This window comes from Scyliorhinus canicula, unplaced genomic scaffold (assembly GCF_902713615.1).
Source record: "Scyliorhinus canicula unplaced genomic scaffold, sScyCan1.1, whole genome shotgun sequence".
In the NCBI taxonomy this organism is placed as follows: Eukaryota; Metazoa; Chordata; class Chondrichthyes; order Carcharhiniformes; family Scyliorhinidae; genus Scyliorhinus; species Scyliorhinus canicula.
In genome coordinates, this window is record NW_024055928.1 from 79,597 (window position 1) to 97,950 (window position 18,354).

At 49.6% G+C, this 18,354-nt stretch overlaps 1 protein-coding gene across 1 annotated transcript in view; it reads left to right on the forward strand.

Moving 5' to 3' along the window:
* Window positions 1–632: 632 nt before the first annotated feature.
* The window catches only part of LOC119961335 (gastrula zinc finger protein XlCGF26.1-like), a gene marked incomplete at its 5' end in the record, with an annotated part of 59,074 nt that continues 41,352 nt past the window's right edge, over window positions 633–18,354 (forward strand). Inside the window, one exon of the mRNA XM_038788727.1 lies at window positions 633–1,357. Within this exon, the coding sequence (XP_038644655.1) occupies window positions 633–1,357 (725 nt within the window). The remainder of the gene's footprint in view (window positions 1,358–18,354) is intronic.

An 18,354-nucleotide genomic window follows, 5' to 3' on the forward strand; every position in this document is an offset into this window, starting at 1 on the left:
AACTCCACATAGACAGTCACCAAGGCCGGAATTGAACCCGAGTCCCTGGTGCTGTGAGGCAGCAGTGCTAACTACCGTTCCACCAGAAGCATAGTTTTGGTATCAATATTACTGTTTATGAAGCTCAAGGTCGAATTTGCTTTGCCATCTATTCTCTTTAATATAACTCGTAGATATACAAAATCTCTCTTCACATCTTTCTGTCTCCTCCCAAAGAGCCCAGGTGGGTTTTTCTGCCAATTCATCAGTTTTCATGGTCACTTTTTCCCAGTGTCGACCCCACAAATGACCAGATTCATTCAGCTCAATTTCACAACCTGCTTTTTGAGTTTTTCTGGGTTCTGTCTCACTCCCTATTTTCTGTTTTAAATCAGTTTCACAGGGGGTTCGAAGAGGAGGCTTCAAAGTCCAGAAACTCAAACCAAACATCACATCAGGATCTGACAAAAGTCCTCAATTCATCATATCCTGAATATCAGCGGATTTTGAACATGGAAGGAAAAAGCATCATTCACAGTGGGGAGAAACCGTACACATGTTGTGTTTGTGGACGAGGATTCAGTCAATCATTAGGCCTCACAAGCCACAAATGCAGTCACACTGAGGAGAAACCGTGGAAATGTGCGGACTGTGGGAAAGGATTCACTTCCCCATCAAAGCTGGAAACTCATCGACGCAGTCACACTGGGGAGAGACCATTCACCTGCTCCAAGTGTGGGAAGGGATTCACTCAGTTATCGGCCCTGCGGAATCACCAGCGAGTTCACACTGGGGAGAGACCATTTACCTGCTCCAAGTGTGGGAAGGGATTCACGCAGTCATCTGCTCTGTCTGCACACCAGCGAGTTCACACTGGGGAGAGACCATTCACCTGCTCAGAATGTGGGAAGGGATTCACTAAGTCATCCCACCTGCTGAGTCACCAGCGAATTCACACTGGGGAGAGGCCATTTGTCTGTGCCAAGTGTGGGAAGGGATTCACTCAGTCATCCAACTTACAGAAGCACCAGCGGGTTCACACTGATGAGAGACCGTTTCAATGTCCAGACTGCGGGAATTGCTATAAAAGTTCTGGGGAACTGATGTGCCATCAACGTTTTCACACTGACGAGAAACCGTTTAGGTGCTCTCACTGCGGGACTGGGTTCAGACACTCATCTCAGCTCACTGTACATCAGCGAATTCACACTGGGGAGAGACCATTCGTCTGCACCCAATGTGGGAAGGGATTCACTCAGTCATCTGTTCTGCAGAATCACCAGCGAGTTCACACTGGGGAGAGACCATTCGTCTGCGCCAATTGTGGGAAGGGATACACCACTTCATCCCACCTGCTGACACACCAACGAGGACATAAGTAACCACGGTGTTTGGATTTTGCTGTTCTTCACGTTCAGGACTGAACCATCTTCATTTGGGTCTCTTTCTGCTGATAACAAACTCCAGCCCATTTACAGGGGCTAATATTCTGGCGAAAAGTCAAATTAATTAGATTTGTGTTAAATACGTAGTGTGCTGAAACCTTTAAATATCTCTGACACAAGTTTGTTCCTTTTGAAGTACTCTCGCTCTCCCGTCTCTTCCATCCTCACCTCCAACAAGAAGTGTGAAGAGCTTGTGAAGCTTCTTTGTGACATGAGATTGAGTAAATCCGATCAGCTGCCTCTACTGCTTCCCTCCCTTCCACGAGCCCACTGGACCATACTGTCTCTAAATTTCACCCTTGCCCGAGCCCAGAACCCACATCTTTCTCTAGTTTCTATCCCATCTCCCCTCATACCCTCTCAGAGCTCATCTTGTCCATGAGACCCAGCTCCTGCTCCATCGACCCTATTCCCACTGAGCTACTGATCAGCCAACTACCCTGTGTCCATGGATATTGTCAACATTTCTCTCTCTTCAGGTACTGTCCCTCTGTCCTTCAAATCTGCCATCATCACCCCCTCCTCAATAAAACAAACCCTTGACCCTACCATCCTTACAAATTACTGCCACATCTTCAACCTCCCTCTCCTCTCCAAACTATTTGAACATATTGCCACCTCCCAAATCCTTGCCCATCTTTCCCAGAACTCCCATGTTTGAGTCCCTTGAATCAGGTCTCTGCCCTGTCACAGTTGTGAAATACAAGAGACAAACAGTGGTTAGCACAGTGAAGCAACATTGCTGATGTCAGGGAAATACCACCAGACAGACCCATCGGAGGAGACTGTGAGAGAGAAAATCCTACAGCATCATAGAATTTACAGTGCAGACGGAGGCCATTCGGCATTCGAGCCTGCACCGGCCGTTGGAAAGAGTTCCCTACTTAGGCTCATGCCTCCACCCGATCCCCGTAACCCAGTAACTCCACCTAAACATTTTTGGTAGCACAGTGGTTAGCACAATTGTTTCACAGCTCCAGGGTCCCAGATTCGATTCTCAGCTTGGGTCATTGTTTGTGTTGGATCTGCACATTCTCCGTGTCTGCGTGGGTTTCCGCCGGGTGCTCCGGTTTCCTCCCAGAAGTCCCAAATGACATGCTGTTAGGTAATTTGGAAATTCTGAATTCTCCCTCTGTGTATCCGAACAGGTGCCGGTATGTGGCAACTCGGGGCTTTTCACAGTAACTTCATTGCAGTGTTCATGTAAGCCGACTTGTGACAATAAAGATTATATTATAAAGGACCAATTTAGCATGGTCAATCCACCTAACTTGCACATCTCTGGACGGTGGGAGAAAACTGGAGCACTCGATGGGAACTCACACAGAGACGCGGAGAATGTGCAAACTCAAATAGCTGCAGTGATATCAGAGTGTGGGTGGAGCTGGGCTGTCTGTCTTCACTGCAGCTATTTGATAAACACCCAGTTCTTAAAGGTACTCTCACATGACAATTCTGAATTCTCCCTCTGTGTACCTGAACAGGCTCCGGGATGTGCTGACTGGGGGCTTTTCACAGTAAATTAATTGCAGTGTTAATGTAAGACTACTTGTGACAATAAAGATTAGTATTATTAATAAAAATGTTCTGGCAAATTTGCATTTAGCCCACAATGATTCGCACAGCCGGAAATATGACCCCAACAAATGGGATGAAGCCAAATCTTTAAAATTCAAAGTCTTTATTTCAAATCATTGCCGTGCTGTCAGGGGAAAGGGTTAATTTCTTTGCTTGTTTACAAAAGGGAAGAGGAAACATTCACAAAGATTCCCACAGCTTGTGATCTCTGAAACATAACTGCAAGGCTGAAGTTTATCTTCAGAGATTGAAACGTTTTGGTACCTTTTCCAATTGTCCCAGTAAATTGTGACTCACACTGAAAGGTTTACTTTCACTCAGTAATTAGAACATTTCACTTCCTCAGCACTGACACTTTAGATCAAATATCAATTGTTCTCTTCCCTTGTAGCTGGTGTGTGGAGAAGATCATGTTCACGTAGATCTGTCAGCACAGAAACCACACTGTGCTTATGGATAAACTTAGTCTGCAAGTAGATAAATCTTTTAAACATCACCCAAGTGAAGGTCTTACCCTGACTCTAAGGAGTGAGATGTCCCTGTAGTTGATGCTGTCTCCTCTGTCACTGCTGTTTTTATTGCATCACACATGTTCCGTGGACCAGTCTCACAGCTCAAAAGGGGAGGGCAGGAAGGTGTGACAGTCGATGGGACTTTCTGTGTGTGAGCAGTTCAGCTGGAATTCCATCCTTGCCGGGCACCTTTCTGCTTGCTCAGCAATCAATGGCCTTTCCCAGCTCAAATGATGAGAGTTTCTTGTCCAAATCAACCATGACAGGAATCTGCAGGAGAGTCAAACCGAGACTGGGAGATGCCCTTCTCACAGGGGTACACATTGTTGTGTTCAACCCAGCTCCTCCTCACTCTCTCACCATGACTGACACTGAGCATGCTCAGAGCACACACCCACACTGCACCTGCGCACTGGCCTCGTACACTCACTGAGAGGGAACTTTCTGCAGCGTGGGGGATTCTGGGTAACACAGCCGCCATAGAGAGCAATTAGTAAACAGGAAGATTTGTTTTCCCAGTCAGCAAAACAGATGATCCACAGTTAGGCAAGATGCTGGGCATGAAGCACAATGAGAGGTTTGGATACTTTATTTAATACAGAAGCACATTATTCTGATATCACTTAGCCATGGACAGCAAGCAGACTGATCTACAGTATGTACAGTATTTACAACATCTGGGACACGGTAAATCATCTCATCAAACCAGTGATAGGTTTGTTTACTGTTCATAATTGTGACTGGGTCACACTCACGATTCATGAAAAATGCAACTCTCCAGGTTCACTGACCCACTCCCTCCAGACCTGTTTTCGCTCTAAGGGTCTTGACATCTGCCTTAGTCTTTATCCAGCCATGTATGTTCAGCTCACACTGCCCAACAACCAGCCTCTCCTGCGCTGGGCCACAGGGTTTCCATCACCAAAAATCTGTCCTGGTCCACGCACATCGACGCAACCATAAGAAAGCACAACAGCGCCTATATTTCTTCAGGAAACTAAGGAAATTTGACATGCCCACACTGACTCTTACCAACTTTTACAGATGCACCACAGAAAGCATCCTATCTGGCTGCATCACAGCCTGGTATGGCAACTGCTCAGCCCAAGACCACAAGAAACTTCAGAGAGTAGTGAACACAGCCTAGTCCATCACACAAAGCTACCTCTCATCCATTGACTCTATCCACACCTCCCGCTGCTTTGGGAAAGCGGGCAGCATAATCAAAGACCCCTCCCACCCAGCTTACTCTTCCAACTGTTTCCATCAGGCAGGAGATACTACTCTGAGAACACGCACGATCTGATGCAAACAGCTTCTTCCCCGCTATTACCAGACTCCTAAACAACCCTCTTATGGACTGACTTGATTAATACCACACTCCTGTATGCTTCACCCGATGCCATTGTCTATATATTTACATTGTGTACCTTGTGTTGCACTATTATGTATTTTCTTTTTAGTTTACTTTATTTTCATGTAGGAAATGATCTGTTTGAGCTGCTCGCAGAATAATACTTTTCACTGTACCTCGGTGCACGCGACAATAAACAAATCCAATCCAAATCGAGGGAGCAATCTGCCTCTCTTGCATTGGTGCACTGCATTTCCCTCATAACACAGAGGCATAGAAAGGTGACAGCACAAACCAAAGGCACTCAACAAATTGTATCTGTGCCAACTTTCTGCAACAATCACAATCCCCTGTCATTGGCCCTGAACTCTGCAGATATTTTTCTCCTCAAAGGATACGAACAGATGAGCAAGGAGCTGGAGTTGGCTATTCAGCCCAGTCTGCTCCACCATTTAATAAGGTCATGGCTGATCTGATAGTAACAGATAGTTGTCCAATTCTCTTTTCAAGGCATCAATTAAATCTGCCTCCACCACATTTTTGAGCAGTGCATTCATGATCCCACATGCAGCACAGAATGTTTTTCTTCACATCATAAGACATAGGAGCAGAATTAGGCCACTCGGCCCATCGAATCTGCTCCGCCATTCAATCATGGCTGATCATTTTCTCATCTCCATTCTCCTGCATTCATCCCCACAACCCCTGATCCCCTTATTAATCAAGAACCTATCTATCTCTATCTTAAAGACACTCAGTGATTTGCCCTCCTCGGCATTCTGTGGCAAAGACTTCCACAGATTCATTACCCTCTGGCTCAAGAAATTCCGCCTCATCTGTTTTAATTCCTCCTCATCACCTGAGGAAGGAACTGTGCCCCTAAAGCTAGTGAGTCGAAACAAACCTGTTGGACTTTAACTTGTTGTAAGACTTCTTACTCTGTTTTGAAGGATCCCCCTTTAGTCTGAGATTGTGTTCACTGCTTCTAGTTTTTCCTACAAGTGGAAACATCTTCTCCATGACCACTCTACCCAGGCCTCGCAGTATCCTGTAAGTTTTAATAACATCCCCCCATATCCTTCTAAACTCCAACAAGTACAGACCCAGAGTCCTCGACCGTTCCTCATACGACAAGCTCTTCATTCCAGGGATCATTCTTGTAAACCTCCTCTGGACCCTTTCCAAGGCCAACACATCCTTCCTTTGATACGGGGCCCAAAACTGCTCAAAATACTCCAAATGGGGACTGATCAGGGCCTTATGTAGCCTCAGAAGTACATTCCTGGTCTTGTATTCTAGCCCTCTCGACATGAATACATTGCATTTGCCTTCCTAACTGCCGACTGAACCTGCACATTAACCTTTTGTTTTTACGGTTTAAAAAAAAATTTTGAGTACCCAATTCATTTTTTCCAAGGGGCAATTTAGCGTGGCCAATCCACCTACCCTGCACATCTATGGGTTGTGGGGGCGAAACCCACGCAAACACGGGGAGAATGTGTAAACTCCACACGGACCTGGGAGCCAGGATCGAACCTGGGACCTCAGCGCCGTGAGGCTGCAGTGCACCTGCATGTTAACTTGAAGAGAATCTTGAACAAGGACTCCCAAGTCCCTTTGTGCTTGTGATTTCGTCAGCATTTTCCCATTTAAAGAATAGTCTATGCCTCCATTTCTCCTTCCAAAGTGCATAACCTCACACTTTTCCACATTGTATTTCATCTGCCACTTCTTTGCCCACTCTCCTAGCCTTGCTCAGCATTGCTTCTTTTTCTAATCACTTTAAATGAATGCCCTCTGTTTATAATCTTGCCCTAAATATGACTTGTTAGATCAAACGTCTATTGCAGATCCTTAGTTTTAATGTGGTCAAGTGCCTTTCCATTTGAGAACTGTTCAATAAAGTCATTAGAATTATTTGTAGCTAGGGCAGCACGTGGAGCAATGGTTGAAAATGAAAATCGATGTCCGTGTGGAGTTTGCACATTCTCCACGTGTCTGTGTGGGTTTCGCCCCCACAACCCAAAAATGTGTGCAGAGTAGGTGGATTGGCCACGCTAAATTGCCCCTTAATTGAAAAAAATAATGGGGTAATCTAAATTTTAAAAAAAGAAAGAAAAAGAAAATGAAAATCGCTTATTCTCACGTGTAGTCTTCAGTGAAGTTACTGTGAAAAGCCCCTAGTCGCCACATTGAACCGTGTGTTGGCCTGCCTTGGTCTGCTTTAAAAGCCAGCATTTTAGCCCAGTGTGCTAAACCAGCCCCTGGTTAGCAGTGGGACTATGGCGCCGAGGACCCGGGTTTGAATCCCGGTCCTGGGTCACTGTCCGTGTGGAGATTGCACATTTTCCACGTGTCTGCATGGGTTTCACCCCCACAACCCAAAGATGTGCAGGTTAGGTGGATTGGCCACAATAAATGGCCCCTTAATTGGAAAAATAAATAATAATTGGGTACTCAATTTATTTTTAAAAGAAAGGATTATTTGTAGCTTCCCCACCAATCAGTTTTTTCCATTATCCTGAAATGACCTTATTTTTATCGGGAGTTAACTGAAATGTGTTCCTAACCTCTCATTATCTAAATTTCCATTCACCACTTTTATGTTCACCTGACCCAGTCCATGGCTTTCTCCCTCATTGTCTAAAACACATCAGCAACTTTTATATAATCCTGGTGCATACATTTCAGTCTAAATCACTGATATATACCGGAAACTGTGGAGCCCCACTGGAAACAGACGTCCAGGCATCATTCAGTCCTGGATGTGACTAACAGCAGCAACAACAACTGAATCCAAACCCTGCTGTTCTCTGTGAACTTGCTGATGTCTGTGCAGGTTGTTTGACTGAGTGAATCTCCTCCTACACACGGAGCAGCTAAACAGCCTCTCCCCAGTACCGCTCCGACATGTAGGCCACATGGTAGCACAGTGGTTAGCACTGTTGCTTCAAGCTCCAGGGTCCCAGAATTCCTGGCTTGGCTCACTGTCTGTGCAGAGTTTGCTTGTTCGCCCCATGTCTGCGTGGGTTTCCTCCGGGTGCTCCAGTTTCCTCCCACAAGTCCAAAAATGTGCAGATCACGTGGATTGGCCATGATAAATTGTCCTGAGTGTCCAAAAAGGTTAGGTGGGGCTATGGGTTAGGTTGGAGGCATGGGCTTAAGTCAAGCGCTCTTTCCAAGGGCCGGGGCACTCGATGGGCCGAATGCCCTCCTTCTGCACTGTAAATTCTATGATTCTGTTTCAGTGTGAACTCGCTGGTGTTTCACCAGATTCGGTTTACTTTTAAAGCTCTTCTCGCAGTCAGCACATTTAAAAGGTCTCTGATCAATGTGAACAAGTCGGTGTGTCATCAGGTGGGATGACTGAGTAAACTTCTTGTCACACACGGGGCAACAGTACGGCCTCTGCCCAGTGTGAACTCGCTGGTGTTGCAGAAGCTGGGATGAACATGTGAATCTCTTCCCAAACACGGAGCAGGCGAATGGTCTTTCCCAGTGTGAGTGCGTTGATGTGTCAGTAACTCCTTTCTGCGTTTAAAGCTCTTCTCACAGTCAGCACATTTAAAAGGTCTCTCATCATTATGAACAAGTTGGTGTTCCAGGAGGTGGTTTGACTGAGTGAATCCCTTCCCACACACGGAGCAGGTGAATGGCCTCTCCCCAGTGTGATTGCGTTGGTGTCTCAGTAAATTCATTTTACATTTAAAACTCTTCTCACAGTCAGCACATTTAAAATGTCTCTGATCCGTATGAACAAGTTGGTGTCTCAGGAGGATTGATGACTGAGTGAATCCCTTCCCACACACGGAGCAGGTGAATGGCCTCTCCCCAGTATGAGTGCGTTGATGTCTCAGTAAATCCTGTATACTTTTAAAACTCTTCTCACAGTCAGAACATTTAAAAGGTCTCTGATCAGTATGAACAAGTTGGTGGCTCAGGAGGGAGGATGAATGAGTGAATCCCTTCCCACACACGGAGCAGGTGAATGGCCTCTCCCCGGTGTGAGTTCGTTGATGTGACAGTAAATCCTTTCTGCTTTTAAAGCTCTTCTCACAGTCAGCACATTTAAAATGTCTCTGGTCAGTATGAACAAGTTGGTGTGTCAGGAGGAATGATGACCGAGTGAATCCCTTCCCACACACGGAGCAGGTGAATGGCCTCTCCCCAGTGTGAGTACGTTGATGTATCAGTAAATTCATTTTACTTTTAAAACTCTTCTCACAGTCAGCACATTTAAAAGGTCTCTGATCAGTATGAACAAGTTGGTGTTCCAGGAGGTGGGATGACTGAGTGAAACCCTTCTCACACACGGAGCAGGTGAATGGTTTCTCCCCAGTGTGAGTGCGTTGGTGTCTCAGTAAATCCTGTTTACTTTTAAAGCTCTTTTCACAGTCAGCACATTTAAACGGTCTCGGATCAGTATGAACAAGTTGGTGTGTCAGGAGGTATGATGACCGAGTGAATCCCTTCCCACACACCGAGCAGGTGAACGGTGTTACCCCAGTGTGAATACGTTGATGAGTTTCCAATTCAGATGGGTAATTGAATCCCATCCCACAGTCCCCACATTTCCATGGTTTCTCCATGGTTAACGACATGTTATCAGGTGTAGGTGGGATGTAGATTTGAGGTCACTATCAGATCAGCCGTGATGTTATTAAACGGTGGAACAGGCACACGGGGCTGAATGTCCTCTTGCTGCTTCTTGATTCCTTTGGTGCGAATGTCCTTATGTCTCTCCAACTTGGATCATCAGTTGAAGCCTGAGTACGGTGTCTCCCTGATGTAAATGCTGCAATTTAATTTCATGCTGTGTGATTGGTTAAAGCTCAGTTCCAGCTAACTGTGGAAAATTACTTAGATGTCTGTGTCTCGGTGCTTTTCCAATCAGTGATTTTTGAAATTTTTTCCAAAAGGCAAAACAAACAAACATTTCTCCTTCCACGTTGAAAGGCCGGTCCTGATGAATCAAGTGACTCTGTCAGATCTCGACATGATGTTTGCATCTGCAAATATTCTGTAAAAGGAGATTACATTGAAATATTGTGAATATATAAGACACAAACAGGCCATTCTGTCACAGATTCTGCTGCTGTCAATACTCGGAACACATGTCCTACTGTCACACCTATCAAATCTCAGCATTTCAGCTGATTTTCGATTCCATTTTCTCTCATGTGCTTGTCCCGTTTCCTTTTGAAAACATCTCAGCACTTTCCTCAACTCCTTTCCATGGTAATGAGTTGCACATTCTGAACCTGTGATAAATAATTTTGCCTGTATTGTCCCCTTGGATTTATTCGTAACTATCCTATATTTATGACTTGTTTATTGAAATGAAATGAAATGAAAATCTCTTATTGTCACAGGTAGGCTTCAAATGAAGTTACTGTGAAAAGCCCCTAGTGGCCACATTCCAGCGCCTGTTCGGGGAGGCTGGTACAGGAATTGAACCGTGCTTCTGGTCTGCCTTGATCTGCTATCAAAGCCAGCAGTTTAGCCCAGTGTGCTAAACCATGGTCACTCTCACATCGCCCCCCCCCCCCCCTCCATATAATCTTTCCTGAGAGCTGTAATCTCTCATGTTACATGTCATGTCAATGCAGGATAGAATTCGCAAAGAGACAAACCTTTCTGTTGGGTTCAGTTTGTTGTGTGCAAATTCTCCAATTCTAATCCCCTGTAAAAGGAGTTTGCAAAAGCCATCACGGTCAGTCCAGGATAGAAATTCTGATCAGGCAATTCTAGTTTCTCTGCGACATTTTTTCCTCTCTTGTTCCCCCAAAGCTGTAAATCCCCATCCCACACTCTCCCTCCTCCCTGGGCTGAAATCCAAACCCATCTCACCATCTCTTTCCTCCACTCGCAGTTTTTTCCGTCCCTCTCCTCTGCCTGGGTTCAGTTCTCCAGCTCCTGTCTGCAAACTGACAATAAAACCAATGGGTCTGATTGGGGGTTTGTGGCCTCCAGCGGGTGTTTGTCTCCCTGCCCACTTCCCAGGATTTCCTTCCTTGCCAGAGATCAGAGTCCTCATTGATTTGAGTGCAAAGTGTAAGCTCTTATTTATTATCCCCCCTCCCCCATCCTGTGATGTGAACCACCCTCCAGTGTGTGAAGCAGGATGGTGCCCGTTAACCTGGGCCTGTTCCCGGGAGGGAGGGAGAAGCTCCTCAGCTGCAAACCAGGGAGCTGACAATGATGGTGAATGATGTGGAGATGCCGGCGTTGGACTGGGGTGAGCACAGTAAGAAGTCTTACAACACCAGGTTAAAGTCCAACAGGTTTGTTTCAAACACGAGCTTTCGGAGCACGGCTCCTTATAAGGAGCCGTGCTCCGAAAGCTCGTGTTTGAAACAAACCTGTTGGACTTTAACCTGGTGTTGTAAGACTTCTTACAATGATGGTGAAGGGTTTGCTCCAGCTCACAATGCCCGGGGACTGATTGACAGCGGGTTCGGACCAATAGGAAGAGGGGGCGGGGCTGGAGGACGAACGAGAGCGGCTGGTCCTCCAGCCAATCAGAGTGAATGGTACGCGGAGCAAAGCCGGGACTCTCCCTCCGTCCGCATGCACCCGGCCACCCGGGCCTGTCTCGGGGAAAAGCCCGAGCAGCTTTCGCCAGTTCAAATGCCGTATCCGAGCTTCGTATTTGGGATACACGGAGTGTTTATGAAGCCTCCCGACCCATCCGTCGGCTCCACTCCTCCCTCAGGACTTACCCGAGCGAATGTGACCGGCTGAGAACTTCCACCCGACCGCCTGAATCCTGAGTTGTCATCGGTACTGCGCATGCTCCAGTTCACGTGGGAGATAGGGTTTAGCTCCGCCCCTCATTCACTCCGATTGATTGGAGGATACGCTGCAACCACTCGGCCCTCCAGACCCGCCCCCCTCTTAGTATTGGATCAGAGTTGCCGTCAAACATTCCCAGGGCATTGTGAACTGGAGCATGTGCAGTGCCGACTTCTGCAGCCTGCACCCGGTGACAGGCCTGAGTTAACGGCCGCCGTCTTTATTGTGGCTGCAAACCCGCAGGAGGCAAAACATCAGAGATAGAGTTTGTTGTGAAACCAATGGGATATTGTAAAACAGGAGGTCAGGGTTACAGTCAACAACTTCTATTTATATAACAACTTTAACATCATAAATCATCCCAGTCAACTTCACAGGAACATTATAAAACAAAGTGAGACACCCAGACACAAAAGGAGATATTAGGGCAGGTGGCCAAAAACTTGGTCAAAGACGTGAGTTTTAAAGAGTCTGAAAGGAAGTCAGTGAGGTGGAGACGGGGAGGTTTCGGGAGGGAATTCAGTGCTTGGGGCTGAGGGAATTTAAAACCATGGCAGAGTAATTAGAATCGGGGGTGTACAAGAGTCCAGGATCAGAGCTGGAGGAGATGACGGAGAGACGAGGCCATGGAGGGATTTGAAAACAAGGGTGAGAATTGACTGGGAGCGAATGCAAATCTCGGAGCACAGAGATTATAGGGGAAAGGAACTTATTGAGAATTGAGACATGGGTAGCAGACTTTTGGATGGCTTTAAGCTTACAGAGGTAGAATGTGGGAGAGCAGCCAGTTGTGTAATGGAATTGTCGAATCGGGAGGTGATGATGGTAAATGATGGTAACGTGGAAACAGGCGGTCTTAGTGATGGCACAGACATGAGGTTAGAAACTCATTTTGGGGCGTCGATAAGAGAGCTGCAGCAGGAGATGACTGCAAGGGAGGAGGAGGCCACGGTCCTCGTGGGAAAGGTGGAGGTGCACGAGGCACTCCACCTGAAATGGCAGAGCCGCTTTGAGGAGCTGGACACTCGAATGAGGCGGAAGAACTTGAGGATCCTGGGCCTAGCAGAAGGCCTGGAGGGGCCTGATCTCCCGAAATATGTAGCGGAGATGCTGAGCTCCCTGATGGGAGAGGGGGCCGGTCCATCGCCCCTGGAGCTGGAAGAAGCATATCGGGTCATGGCTAGGCGGCCTAGGGCGAACGAGCCCCCGAGGGCGGTGCTGGTGCGATTCCAGCGTTTCTGTGATCGGGAGAAAGTGCTGAGGTGGGCCAAGAGGGAGAAAAGCAGCAAATGGGAGAATTCGACGGTGCGGATATATCAGGACTGGAGTGCGGAGGTGGCAAAGCGGCGGGCCCGGTTTAACCGGACGAAGGCGGTGCTGCACGCAAAGAGGATCAAGTTCGGAATGCTGCAGCCAGCGCGCTTGTGGGTCACCTACAAGGACCAGCACCATTACTTTGAGACCCCAGAGGAGGCATGGACTTTTGTTCGGGAGGAAAAGCTGGACCTGAACTAGAACTTGGGAACGCCGGCGGTCGAGGCCGCCCGAGTACCCTTGACTGATCAAGTGGCCCATGTCTTTCTTAGGCCAGGTCGGAACTTGGTTAAAGTTGATGGATCGTTTGGTTTCTTTGAAACTTGTGTTATGGGGGGTTTCTTTGTTCCTTTTTGTGTGTCTCTTCCCGTTGCCAACTTCCCTTAATTATTGTTGTTGTAGGGGGGGCTTTTTTACTGTTTTTTGATCTGTTCTTTAAGGGTTATGGTTACTGTTCTGTTCGATGGAGGGTGATGGTTAAATACGTTATTATTGGGTAGTTATTTAGTTATGCAGGCATAGTTATGTATTTATGTATTTATTTGAGATTTGTTATTTATATTGTTATATTGTTAAGTTGGGGAGGCGGGACGGGGGGGTGCAAGTTGGTTATGCGTGTTTTCTTTTTCTCTTTTTTCTTCCTCTCGTTTTAAGGGGGCTTTTTTTATGGGCTTGGATGGGGACGGGGGTGGAATTGAAGATGGCGGGGTAGGGTGTGGCCGGGCGAAAGCGCGGGCTTTCCCCTGTTTCCCGCGCGCGGGACGGAGGAAGGGGGAGGAGAGAAGAGTGGGGTGTGGCCAGCAATGGCGGCTTTTCCCGCGCTGAAGCGGGGTCAGAGAGGGATGGCAAGGGGGGGGGGGGAGGCCCCTCCCCCCCCCACATCGGGAGGAGTCGGAGTGTGGCAGGGGCAGCCGGGTCAGCGAAAACCAGCTGACTCTCGGGAGTACGATGGTGGATACACCGCGGCTAGGAGGGGTCCTAGCCGGGGGGGGGGGGGGGGGGGGGAGGGGAAGGGGGGTTAGGGGGGGATACCGGGTTGCTGCTGGAAAGGCCGAGGACGGGAAGGGAAGAACGGGAGGAGAGAGGGGGGGGGGGCCATCGCCATGGGGAACGGGTCAGAAGGGGAGGGTCGACCCGGGGCGAACAGGGGACAGGACATGGCTAATAGACAGGGGAAAGGGACGGGTCGCTCCGCGACCCGGTTGATTACTTGGAACGTGAGGGGGCTGAATGGGCCGGTCAAGAGATCAAGGGTTTTTTCACACCTAAAGGGACTGCAGGCGGATGTGGCAATGTTGCAGGAGACTCACTTGAGAGTAGTAGACCAGGTACGCCTGAGAAGGGGGTGGGTGGGACAGGTGTTCCACTCAGGCTTGGACGCAAAGAACCGGGGGGTGGCGATTTTGGTGGGAAAGAGGGTGTCGTTCGTGGCGGCGCAGGTGGTAGCAGATAAGGAGGGTAGGTACGTGATGGTGAAGGGTAGGCTGCAGGGAGAGAATGTGGTGCTGGTGAATGTGTATGCCCCGAATTGGGATGACGCGGGTTTTATGAGGCGCCTGTTGGGCCTCATTCCGGGTATGGAGGCAGGGGGCCTGATCATGGGGGGGGACTTCAATACAGTGCTCGACCCTGGGCTGGACAGATCGAGTTCCAGGACGAATAGGAGGCCGGCAGCGGCGGAGGTGCTAAGGGGGTTCATGGAGCAGATGGGGGGGGTAGACCCTTGGAGATTTGGCAGGCCAAGGGCGAGGGAGTATTCTTTTTTCTCCCACGTCCACAGGGTGTACTCCAGAATAGACTTTTTTGTACTGAGCAGGGGGCTGATTTCGAGAGTGCAGGACACGGAGTACTCGGCCATTGCGATTTCGGACCATGCGCCACACTGGGTAGAGGTAGAACTGGGGGAAGCACGGGACCAGCGCCCGTTGTGGCGCCTGGATGTGGGGCTGCTGGCGGACGATGAGGTGTGCGGAAGGGTCCGGAAGGGCATTGAGAGATATCTGGGCACGAACGACACGGGCGAGGTGAAGGTGGGGGTAGTCTGGGAGGCCCTGAAGGCAGTGATCAGAGGAGAGCTGATCTCCATAAGGGCACACAGAGAAAGGAAGGAGAGGCAGGAGAGGGAGAGACTGGTGGGGGAACTTATAGAAGTGGACAGGAGATATGCGGAGACACCAGAGGAGGGGCTGTTGAGGGAGCGGCGCAGTTTACAGGCCCAGTTTGACCTACTGACCACTAGGAAGGCGGAGACGCAATGGAGAAGGGCACAGGGCGCGGTCTATGAGTACGGGGAAAAGGCGAGCAGGATGCTAGCACACCAGCTGCGCAAGCGAGATGCAGCCAGAGAGATTGGGGGAGTGAGAGAGAAGGGAGGGAACGTAGTGCAGAAGGGGCAAGAGGTGAACGGGGTCTTCAGGGATTTCTACAGGGAATTGTACCGGTCTGAGCCGCCCAGGAGGAGGGGGGGAATGGAGAACTTCCTCGATAGATTGAGGTTCCCAAAGGTCCAGGAGGAACGGGTGGAGGGGCTGGGGGCGCCGATAGAGCTGCAGGAGCTAGTTAAAGGGTTAGGCCAGATGCAGGCGGGGAAGGCGCCGGGGCCGGATGGGTTCCCGGTGGAATTTTATAAGAAGTATGTGGACTTGGTGGGTCCAGTGCTGGTGCGAGCCTTCAATGAGGCGCGAGAGGGGGGGGGTTCTGCCCCCGACAATGTCACAGGCCCTGATCTCCTTGATCCTGAAGCGGGACAAAGACCCTGTACAGTGCGGGTCCTACAGGCCTATCTCCCTCTTGAATGTAGATGCCAAACTGTTGGCAAAGGTCCTGGCAACCAGAATAGAGGATTGTGTGCCAGGGGTAATCCATGAGGACCAGACTGGGTTCGTAAAGGGACGACAACTTAACACAAATGTCCGGAGACTGTTGAATGTGATTATGATGCCAGCAGGGGAGGGGGAGGCTGAGATAGTGGTAGCACTAGATGCGGAGAAGGCATTCGATAGGGTGGAGTGGGAATACCTGTGGGAGACGCTGGAACGGTTTGGGTTTGGGGAGGGATTTATCAAGTGGGTGAAGCTGCTGTATTCGGCCCCGATGGCGAGTGTGGTTACAAACGGGAGGAGGTCAGAGTATTTTGGGCTCCATCGAGGTACCAGGCAGGGATGCCCCCTATCCCCCTTACTATTTGCATTAGCGATCGAACCGTTGGCGATGGCACTGAGGGGTTCAGGGGGGTGGAGAGGACTGACAAGGGGAGGGGAGGAACATCGGGTATCACTCTATGCGGATGATTTGTTGTTATATGTGGCGGACCCGGAAGGGGGAATGCCGGAGGTAATGGAAATACTAGCGGAGTTTGGGGATTTTTCGGGATATAAATTAAATGTGGGTAAAAGTGAGGTCTTTGTGATACACCCAGGAGATCAGGGGGAGGGAATTGGGCGGCTCCCCTTTAAGAGAGCAGTAAAGAGCTTCAGGTACTTGGGGGTGCAGGTGGCAAGGAACTGGGGGACCCTCCACAAGCTGAATTTTACAAGGCTGGTGGAGCAGATGGAGGAGGAGTTCAAGAGGTGGGACATGGTACCGCTGTCGCTAGCAGGGAGGGTGCAGTCAGTCAAAATGACGGTCCTCCCGAGGTTCTTGTTTCTGTTCCAGTGCTTGCCCATCTTTCTCCCCAGGGCCTTCTTCAAGAAGGTAACTAGCAGCATTATGGGCTATGTGTGGGCACATGGCACCCCTAGAGTGAGAAGGATTTTCTTGGAACGGAGTAGGGACAGTGGAGGATTAGCGCTACCCAATCTTTCCGGATACTACTGGGCGGCGAACGCATCGATGGTGCGCAAGTGGGTGATGGAGGGGGAGGGGGCAGCTTGGAAACGTATGGAGAGGGCGTCCTGCGGCAATACAAGCCTGGGGGCGCTAGTAACGGCACCATGGCCGCTCCCCCCCACAAGGTATACCACGAGTCCGGTGGTGGCGGCCACCCTTAAAATCTGGGGGCAGTGGAGGCGACACAGGGGGGAAGTGGGGGGTCTGATGGCGGCGCCACTGAGAGGGAACCACAGGTTTGTCCCGGGGAACACTGGCGGGGGATTCCAGAGCTGGCACAGGGCGGGCATCAGGCAACTGAGGGACATGTTCATAGAGGGGAGGTTTGCGAGCCTGGGAGAGCTGGAGGAGAAATTTGAGCTCCCCCCGGGGAACACGTTTAGATACCTGCAGGTGAAGGCATTTGCCAGACGACAGGTGGAAGGATTTCCCTTGCTTCCCGATAGAGGGGTGAGTGATAGGGTGCTGTCAGGGGTCTGGGTCGGAGAAGGGAAGGTCTCGGACATCTACAAAATAATGCAGGAGGTGGAGGAGGTATCGATAGAGGAGCTGAAAGACAAGTGGGAAGCGGAGCTGGGAGAGCAGATAGAAGATGGGACATGGGCGGATGCCTTAGAGAGGGTCAATTCGTCGTCGTCGTGCGCAAGGTTGGGCCTCATCCAATTTAAGGTGCTGCACAGAGCCCATATGACGGGGACTAGGATGAGTCGGTTCTTCGGGGGTGAGGACAGGTGTGTTAGGTGTTCGGGAAGCCCTGCGAACCATGTACATATGTTCTGGATGTGCCCGGCACTGGAAGAGTTCTGGGAGGGGGTGGCGGGGACGGTATCGAGAGTGGTGGGAACCAGGGTCAAACCAGGGTGGGGGCTAGCGATTTTTGGGGTTGGGGTGGAGCCAGGAGTACAGGAGGCAGGGGAGGCCGGAATATTGGCCTTTGCGTCCTTGGTAGCTCGGAGAAGGATCTTGATTCAGTGGAGGGACACAAGGCCACCAAGTGTTAACACCTGGTTAAACGACATGGCAAGCTTCATCCAATTGGAAAGAATCAAATTCGCCCTGAGAGGGCCGGTACAGGGGTTCTTCCGGCGGTGGCAGCCCTTCCTTGACTTTCTGGATCAGAGATAGGAACTGGAGGCCGAAACAGCAGCAACCCGGGGAGAAAGGGGGGGGGGAGGGAGGGGGGGGGGATAGCAACGAAGGGAGCACGTCAGCGGGGGGTCGCGGGCAATGACTGCCCGAGGCCATCGGCAGAAAGGGAAAAACGGTTTGGTTGCTAGACTGGTAGCGCGGGGGGGGGGGGGGGGGGGGGGGGAGAGGGTGGGGGGGTGCGCGCGGGGGAGGGCGTGGGGAGGATTTTCCAGGGGGGATTTGTTGTGTTATAATTTAAAATGTAGTAGGGGTAAAATGTTTGTATCGAAAAATTTCAATAAAAATTATTTAAAAAAAAAAAAGAAACTCATTTTGGGATCAAATATGAAACCAAGGTTACAAAGAGACTGGCTAAGTCTTAGACTGTTGCCAGGGATAGAACAAAGAAAATTACAGCACA